Below are 9,954 nucleotides of genomic sequence, written 5' to 3'. Positions count from 1 at the left end.
GATAAGAACCGTCGGAGTGCCATGCTACATATTACGGTCGTCTGACTATAATTGACACACAACAGAGTGCGGGGTTAGTTAATATTCATGGTATTTGGTAAGGCGTAACACCTAAAACATATTCAAGATGTTGTATAGTGTGATAAAGTAGAAAAAGAGACGACCTATAGAAACGTTTAACAAAATATATTAACTAAACGCCCACTAATGGCGAGTGGCGAAAAATTAGGAATATCAACTCTTCGGACAAATAAGATTGATGTTTGTTTGCCTAATATACTTCTTTTATAATTATACCTATCGACGTCGGCAACATCGTCCAATGTGCGTACATCCAATTCCCCAAAACAGCATTGAGTGGTGAATTTCACACATTAACCAGAGAATTATGTTTTCCTTAAATTAAATTCTATGAATATTTAGGAATGTCTGAAAAGCAGTTTTGTACCATTCTCAATTTAATAGGAAACGTCATATACAAGGAAGACACTTAATCATAAGTGCAAAGGAGAGGTTAGCAATGTCTAAAGTGAATGCAAATTAATGGACAAAATATAAAGATATAAACAAACTCAAAACACTTATAAAAATAATATTTATTTAAAGGATCAAATAGTTGTCTGCCTAATTGAAGCACATTCTCTCAAGCTGAGCTTGATGCACGAGTTCATGTATTCAGAACTCTACTTCTTCCTTTTAATTGTCAGGAAGTTTTCTGATGGCATGTGCTATTGAAACAAACAAATAACAAAAAAGATATAGGGGTTTTTTTTTCTTCAGATGCCACTGACTTTTTATGTAAATCGTTCAATATAGACTGGTCTATTTCAGAACTTAGATCCACCCTTTGTCTTCAATTTTCCAGGTGTTCCACAACATCTGGTTTAGTTTGCTGCTGTTCTTTCTGCTTGAAAATGCACAGTTTCCTCCTTATGCTCAGCAAAAGTGTCTAAGTGGGCTTCATTCTCATTGCTATTCCCTACCTTGAGGTTGCATGAAGTTCTATACTGAAAGGAACAAAAACATATCTATGTATAATGTTTTTATGCAATAAAAAGTTACATATTTTTTTCTAATTTACCTATTTATTGCTTTCTTACTTTAAACATGTATTTCATTTATAAATTTAGTTAAGACAATTCAGTGTTTGTATGCAATGCTATTAAAGATTTAAAATTTTAATTAAAGAAGAAGAAATAAACGTCATAAAATTGTTATTAAATAAAAACTAATACAAGATCCTAAAAAACATAACATAAAATACTATAATGTAACGATTATTTGTTAAAATTTAATTAGGAAGTTCATATCATATAAAGGATGGATTGACTGCATGTTCACTGCGGGTATTTAAGAGATGTTTTCTGTAAATATCTATTTTAGGGTGGCCAAGGTCAAAAAATCGATTATCTTAAAAATCTGTGTGGTGAAACGACGTTAGGTAAACAAACAGTAGGCCTATATGGCTCAGTTAATTCAGTGTTTTATCTCCCGTTGTCATAGAAACGTCCATTTTTTTTCAATTTTCACGATTTTAAAATAATTTTTAAAGTTAGATATCCTAAATGATGTGTTCTAACAACTGAGATAGAATAAATAAAAGTACAAGTTTGGTTCGGAAACGAACCGTACCATTTATTTGAAATAGGGGTGTTTTTACACATTTTGAAATTTCCAATTTAGGCCTACGTTTGGAGCCTTATACATTCCTTGCTAACACTTGAAATTGTTTGTTCTTGCAAATATATGTTGATTAGACGTTAAATTAATGGGAAAAAAAACGCTTCGGTCAATGCAATACCGTTAAAGGAATGTTGCTTCAAATAATTGTATTTTTGCTATTTCTTGATATGGTTACAGCGGTCCACTTTTTACGATATTTGCGTAAAAATTTCACTGAACTCAAATATTTACTACATGTAGTTTATGATATTTTAATTGGAGATTTATATTGTACATAGATTTATTGACGAATTGTCCACTTTCTATAGATAAGACCCACTGTTTTGTATCGAGATGAAAGCTATAGGGCAAAACTTACATGAACAGAATAGTTAAATCACATTAGCTATTTGCTAAAGTGTGTGAAACGTGACAAACGCAAAACAATGATTTGCACACGTCAAAATTACTTCAAACAAGTACACTGATCTTGTAACTCCTTGGTCTCTGTATTTAAAGGGCTTTTCTATTTTTGTTGAGTTTAGAATATGTCTATATAACAAACAATCACAGATATCCTGAAGCTTTTGCAAATTAAGAGATGAAAGTTTCCATTCTCTACCAATTTTCATATGTTTAACTCTTTATATTTTAAGTGGTGTCTTATTAAGAATCTTTCCCTTATAGCTTTATGTATCCTCTGAATGTTATTTTCCTCTTCAGCAGCGGCATCATGAATATCACTTTCAGTATAATCGGCTCCTTCGATCGTTTGGCTTTCCTGGAAAAGAAGCTACCGATTTGTTGTGCGTTAGAAATTCTTATGCAGAGAAGATGTGGGAAGTTGAGTGTTCTGTTGATTTCTTCATTGATGGTTCTTTGGTGTTTATGGTAGCCAGTTGTGAGGCATACACTATACGTGCTCCCTCCATAAGGCTTTCACGTTCAGGAGCATAGGTATGCATTTTGGAGACACATTAAAATGTGTCTCCAAGCGACCCAACGAGAGGTACGCTCTCACACAACTTTCTTCTGAACAACAGAATACATCACTTGTCTCTATAGCTTCTTCACCTTCTTCAAGAATAACATTACTTGCTTCCTGTATTGCTGGAAGCCTTCGTGGGTGTAAGTTTTCTGAACATAATGAAGTTCAATGGAGCTTCATCAACTTCGACGACAGCAAGTTCTGTGTAGTCTTCAACAGCCAAGCATCTTCCAGGACCTATTTTGTAGTTTCTTCATACTGCAATGCTAGCTTCTGTAAAACGTTCACATCATTGACTCAACCTCTGAATTCTATAGAGTTTTTCAGTTGTTTTGGAGATAAGACATTCCCTTCACTGATATGTATACGTAAGGACGTGGTCTTTGACTATTGCTGTCTTTCTTTCGCAGCAACCTTTTCCACATTCAGAGTCTGAAAAATCGATTCCACTTATTTCTACCCGTTTCCTCAGATATTTTCTTAAGAGCAAGAATCGTTTGTACACAATGATAGCAACCTGCATTTTCCTGTCTAAAGTAGACACTCTTAACTATGGCATTATTTGTTTACCTCTTCAACAACATGCGCATTGTGGCTATAACAGTCTGAATGTCTTGTGCTGCTTGCTGAACAATAAAGGTGATAGCATCAAAGATTGTCTCTTGCAAGCTTCCAGGTGAATGTACTCAACGGTATATTAATAATAGAAGTTCTCATGTAGCTCTACTGTTTGCTACACTTTTGACCATAAACTAGGCGTAATATGACACTATCACTGTTTCCTATGATTTCATAATGATTAATTCTACTTTATAATTTTTACTCGAGTGTAATGTGTATCATTAATTTCTTTTAAAAAAATAAGCAGAATGTAAAATATTAACGCTAGCCTAACTACATTTTTTATTTATTTAATTGGCATTCTTATTGTATTTAATTTATTTTTTAATTTATCTTTATTTTATGATTAAATTGGTTTCTACAAAACGACAAACGAAATGTTAAGCATTGAATGATTTGACTTAAGCATTGACTTATCTAATTGTATGGCTTTAAAATATGTTTCAATGTTTTTTGGTTATTCAGTGTATGTTGAATACAAAAATATGGATTTAGATTGATTTTTTTTACACAAAAAATACATACAAAACACCATAAAAAATTAAAATTTTAAGCAATTATATATAGAAAAACAATATAGAGGTTATGCGATTCATCATACTAACTATAACAAAAACTACAAGAGCAACTATACACTTATTCATGTGTGCAGGTGGTTTGTTTTTAAAGCGTTACCATAAAAGCTACAGCCCTTCGCGTAATATGTTTAAAAATTACTATTTGAAAATCTTAAAAACACCCCTTTAAAAAAACAATTATATGACCTAGAATGAATAAAAAATCTTCCTCCATCTTTGTTGCACAACAAAGTAAAACCTTGATACAAAGTTATGAAAAATTCGACTTTTTTTCGAATTCCTTTTTTTCGAATTTCTTCTAAGCGTCAGGTGAAATTGTGGGTAAAACTCACATGCTAGAATGTTAAAATTGGCTGGATTTTGAGAAAAACAACATATGCCTGTTACCATGGCAAAAAGTTTTTTTTTAAATATCTCGTTTTTTTTAATATTAACCCAAAAGGCAATCAATTACCAAATTATGAAGCATAATGAAGACTTCGAAACATCTGCTCACTGAACGGATCACTGCACACCTTAACACAGTAAAAGAGACAAACGATACGCCTTTTTCTTACAAAATCGACTATATTATTTGAATGATTTCATTTGGCAATCTGGGGCGATCGGATTATAAAACTAGATGTTTTAAGCTTTATAATCATCTATATATTCGTACAATTAATGCAAAACTGAGTGATCATTTTTCTTTTAAAGTTGACATCATTTTATGCTTTGACATAGAAAAAAGTTTGAAATTATAGTTTTTTTTTCTTGGTATACTCCCTGCTTCTTCTTAACATAACTTTGCAATGACAGGTCGCTAAACTTCGCAGTGGACGGTCAAGTGTAGCTCTAGCTCATAAGTTAAGCTTTATTGACATGTAAGTCTCATGCTGGTTGGTTAAATAACCATTTTATAACCATTTTGGCGCTGAATGACGATCATTTTGTCTTTTAAATGTTGTATTCAGAACCGTGTTTACTCTTTCTATGAATGACGTCACGCGCTTTAAGCCAATAGCAGCTACGGATTTCGAGTTTTCTGCGGGTAGGGCGTTCATGCATAAGATGTAGGTCAAATTTACCTGATTGAGTTTTGTTGAATATAGGGGAAAAGTATTTTTTTTTTTAAAAGAAAATCTAATTTGTTGAGTTTTGCCACTATTGGTGCATATTGGTCGATATTTACAGAAAACTCTCTTAATTCCCTCAAACTTACTCTTGCTGTTGTAGGTATGGTTGAAAGAAAGAAAGAATACCAGCAAGTCTGTATGTTTTCACAACCTTGTCAACATCACCGATCATTAGTGCTGCTTTCTTTCTACTGATGTTATATGCATCTCTTACATCACCCCATCTCTTGCGTGCCAGATCACCTGTAAACAGTAAAACAAGACCAGCACAGCATTGAATCCTTGGCAACCATTGGCTGAATTAAGAAATCAATTACAGAGGTCAATTAAAAATTCAAAAAGAAAACTAAACACTAAAAAATATTATACACTAAAGTGTAATTATGTTTATAAATATATTATAAACGTTCGTGTTAGGTCATATTTTACGAATAAAATTAATTGCGTACAAAAACAAAAGTTTTAAGTTACATTTTTACGATCGTACTGAAATACATTAGAAACAAGGAGGCCACTCAATAAAGTCATTGGTGACCAAAACTCATCGAAGCGCGGAATCAAAACATACCGGACGGTAGGCCTAGCTGAGGAAGAAACGTGACGTTGGCTGTTTCTTGATACATTCTTACTTGGCTGTTGGTATGTTACATGGTTTACTAAAATAGTAGGGGGTTGTAATATGACACCAAGTAAAGATTGGGTGACTTACTTTAGATTCTCTAAAGGTGTTAAAATACGTCGTTGTTAAGGTTTGTAGAAAATTATGACCCCAAAAACTGAGACCACGAACACTAACACCGAAAACATTCCTGATGATGACATAATTAATGTCGAAATATTGAATCCCAACACGATGGCGTGTATTTCAATACTTGGAGTATGTATTATACTTTCTTATCTGAAATTAATCAGTGGACCTTTCGGTTCTTACTTGGCTGTTGGTATGTTACATGGTTTACTAAAATAGTAGGGGGTTGTAATATGACACCAAGTAAAGATTGGGTGACTTACTTTAGATTCTCTAAAGGTGTTAAAATACGTCGTTGTTAAGGTTTGTAGAAAATTATGACCCCAAAAACTGAGACCACGAACACTAACACCGAAAACTATGACACCCTAACCAGGGCCACCGAGAGGGGGCATGGGGGGCGCAAGATCCCAGGGCTCCAAGCTTACTAGGGCCCCATAGAAATTGCAGAAAATAATGAGCCACTCTAGATTGACAGTGCCCACACAAAACATTTTTTTTTTTCGGGCTCGTCTGTCACAACAACTCTTGCCTCTGTTACAGTTTTTCCTCTTGGCGGCCCTGTCCCTAACTATACTTTTCACATTAGCACGATTCAATAACAATTTATCTTGTATACAATAAAAAAAATATATTGTCACTATTCCAATCAAATGACGTCATAATCATAGGAAACGATAAACTGTATAATGGATCAGATCGTGTTCAACTGATCCAAATGCATCTGCATGATCTTAAAATGTCACATGTAGATATTTTTTCTGGTTTCTGGCATCAGATAGTAGTTTATTCATCACGATAATGTGTTCTACACAACCGTTTATACCTTTTAAGAATGATTTCTGAACTTCTGAATCAATTATTCTATTGGCTAGTAGGGATTCAGCAAGGCGGGCGGCAAGGACATGCTGCAGAAATTTCCTTGTGAATAACAAATAAGACGATGGAACCTATTGTTTGGTAAGTATGCAAATATGCTAATTGATCATTTGCATAATTTATATGTTGCTAATCTGGAAATTTACAATAAATACCATCATAATTTCAATAAACGATTTCCTACTTAGTTGAAATTGTAATATACTATGCATATTTTAAAAAAGTGATTCGATTTATATATATTTTTGTAAATTAATAAAGTTTTAATAAAATGGAATTTAACGCAATTGGAGTTTTTGAGTCACAACAACGGCCTACGCAATTTGTTGTGCTTAGCACTCACAACTCATGCAACTGCCAACGGCATTCTCTTCTGCATCAGCAGGTAAGTCGAGCACATTGTAAAGTTCTAAGCCATTGATCGTGATACACAGCACAGTGCGACAGGGCATGTATTAGGCCTAATTCCCAAAGTACAGTATACGGCTAGTTAGTAAATACTTCGCCAGTCTAATACCGCTTCAAATCAATAATATGATTTAAATCTGATTATTTCCTACCGTAACCTAACCAAGGCTTCATTACAGACCCTACTAACTACGGCTGTCGGCTAACTTGTACCCATGCCAACTTGTACTCAATCAATCCAAGTAACTTGTATAGTGTCAAATTCCATCACATGAAGTAATGTTCTGTGGCGCTGAATGACGATGCTTATTAGTGGTGTTAAAGTTAAAGATGGTGTACAATTTTTTCTGGAAGACCCAACAGGACTCGCCCGAAATCTAATTTGAATTTTTTATGTAGTTTTTTAAATCGAACACTAGGTCATCGAGATGCACAGAGCAGCTGATCATTGAGGCTGACACAGACTTGGAGATAGCGTATGCGCAAAAAGATTGATTAAGGATGATTAAGAATAATTCATGAGATTTTTCCAAACTATCTTACATTTAAAAAAAAAACATTGCCTGCCCGACATGGACAACGCCATACTTGCAAGTGAACATGTGCATCGGTCAAACGGCAGTGAAGGGAGTTTGTGATTCGCTGATGGCCTTGCAGCTGAGCCAAATTGAACGTTTTCGAGACTCAACCTACTGTCTATACTGGTACTACACTTTATAGAATGGGTAGGCTTAATACTATCTACTAGCTGTTTTGTTGTTGTCGATAGTATTATAATAAACATTTAACATACCAGAAGGCAACGGCGGCGGAACGTTTTTGAAAGTGGGGGGGGGGCACTTAATAAGGTCGAGTATGCGAGCGAAAAGAGCATCCAGGCTGGGGGCCGCCAAGGCCAACCGGTAGGGGTACAGGGGGCGAAGCCTCCTGGAAGCTACGGATATTTTACGAAGTTTGGTGAATTTTATAAGTTATTTTATAGGCATCAAGGTACTGTAATATGATTTTCATATTTGTTGTAATTTCCAGTGGCGGATCCAGGAATTCGAAATAGAAGGGCCCAGGGAGGGTACTTTGACAGTTGGAAGATTGCACTTCCAGACATAAAATTTGAATATAATTATCATTATATCTCCATTTTTTTTATTGAACAATTTAGGCGGGCGGGGGCGGGCCGTCTGGGTCCCCTTGAATCCGCCATTGGGTACTTCAGCAGATGGAGAATCCATACCACATCAGCCCCACCATGGTTGGGGTTGAGGCAAGAAAATTTGTGATTATGGCACCTCTAGATGGCTGGAAATTACACTCTTAGACTTCATTTTCCCCCGATGGATAAAAATTACCCTTCTATAAGCTAAGCTCGGAAATGATACTCCAACTGTGGCGGGTCCACAAAGTCGAAATAGAGGAGTTCCAGGGAGAGTCTTGCGTAAATAGAATGTCCACCCGCCTCAGCCCCACAACTATTGTTATTATGATTATGGCACCTCTAGATGGCCGGAAATGGCACTCTCAGATTAAAAGCTCCATACAGTTTTACAACCTATAACACATTAACTACAGTGGACTGTAAATTCTGTAGTTAACCTTCAGACAACTTTATTTTAAAAATGGCCTAATTAAGTATCTTATTGTTTTCGTTAAATTAGAGTTTAAATATGGTTATATTACGCTGGTTTGAAGGTTTACTGTAAGCCAATCAGTTACACTTTAAACTATACATCTGCGTAAAATGTTTGTCACTGGTGCTGGGAACAGTCACAAAAGTGGGGGGGCCAGCCCCCCCCCCCAGTATAAAAAGTGGGTGGGCCAATGGCCCCTGCCCTTCCCCCCAGTTTCCGCCGCCGCACAGTGAGCCAGGGCGAAATCAAAGTGTGTCAAAAGTTCATTTTGGTGACTATGGCTTTTACACTTTTTTTCACATGATTGAAGATGTGTATACACTGGTGAATCTATCCTGAAAATATTTTACATTTAAACGAATTTTAAGGGTAGTATATTTCAACAAATGTCGGAAATTTCTCTATAAATAATTTCAAATGCTATAATTGACTACATTATATCTAAACACGTTTTTTTTCTTACAGAAAATTCGGAATTATTTCAAATTGCACAGGTTTATTGTATATAAATTGGGGAACACAAATATATGTTTTGGTTTAAATTTAAAGTTTGCATCAATAATAAATCGTTGTTTAAACGACAGAAAAAATATTTAAAAATCTATTTTTAGAAAAGTAGAGAGAAATTTTAGATTCATGTGGATTCATGCTTTAATTTTTACATCACCATCTTCAGTATAGCCTTAGCTTTATGATGGTATCAAATTTAGCTGCTACTTTTTGCAACTTTGCGAGCTAGACGCACTTTTATCAGTCTTGTTTTCGAACATTTGAGACACAATTTAATTAGAGAAAACCGCAAATCAGAGGGATGTACGTGCGTCTATTCAACCAGTTCATGCAAAGCGTGGGAAAAGCACTTCAAAAATTGACAAACTGCTCGTGATTTAACAGTAGCAAATCTTCTAATATTTTGTTGCTGTTTAGAATACTTTATTAAATTTTGAGCAGTCTAATAATCCAAATATTATATATCATAATGAAGATGATATCTACAAGCAGGCCTAATCTAGGTGTCAATTGTTTTTAACTTTAATCAAACACATCCAAGACTTTGAAAAGCTTCCTGTTTCAACTTAAGGAGAGGTGAGCTACTACGTTAGTACTAACGACCTTCCCAGCAAACAATAATACGTTATGCTAACGTGACAATAACGTTACAGTTTTGTTTTGAAAACTTTATTTTGTAGAACCATAAATACTTACTGAACATAATTTCACAACGTTTGCACGTTCCTACAACGTTGTGTAAACGTTATTTTGTGACATACCAAACCACAACATTCGCCAAGAACGTTATAAGAACGTAAACACTTGTTTTCCGGGTTTC

General features: G+C 34.8%; 1 protein-coding gene across 2 annotated transcripts in view; it reads right to left on the bottom strand.

The window, feature by feature from the left end:
* Positions 1–578: 578 nt before the first annotated feature.
* LOC117124294 overlaps positions 579–9,954 on the bottom strand; it is a 12,635-nt gene continuing 3,259 nt past the window's right edge. Inside the window, exons 2-3 of one of the 2 annotated variants that reach the window (XM_033270480.1) lie at positions 5,051–5,207; positions 579–1,002 (exon numbers count right to left, since the gene is read on the bottom strand). In XM_033270480.1, the coding sequence (XP_033126371.1) occupies positions 885–1,002; positions 5,051–5,207 (275 nt within the window). In that variant the 3' untranslated portion in view covers positions 579–884. Of the gene's footprint in view, positions 1,008–5,050; positions 5,208–9,954 lie in introns of both variants that reach the window. The other variant, XM_033270481.1, reaches the window with a different exon arrangement.

Source organism: Anneissia japonica, unplaced genomic scaffold (genome assembly GCF_011630105.1).
Source record: "Anneissia japonica isolate Jap-2015-1 unplaced genomic scaffold, ASM1163010v1 scaffold288012_len1326614_cov192, whole genome shotgun sequence".
In the NCBI taxonomy this organism is placed as follows: Eukaryota; Metazoa; Echinodermata; class Crinoidea; order Comatulida; family Comatulidae; genus Anneissia; species Anneissia japonica.
Note: the sequence above shows the minus strand (reverse complement) of the source record. Positions and strands in the feature narration are given on the sequence as shown.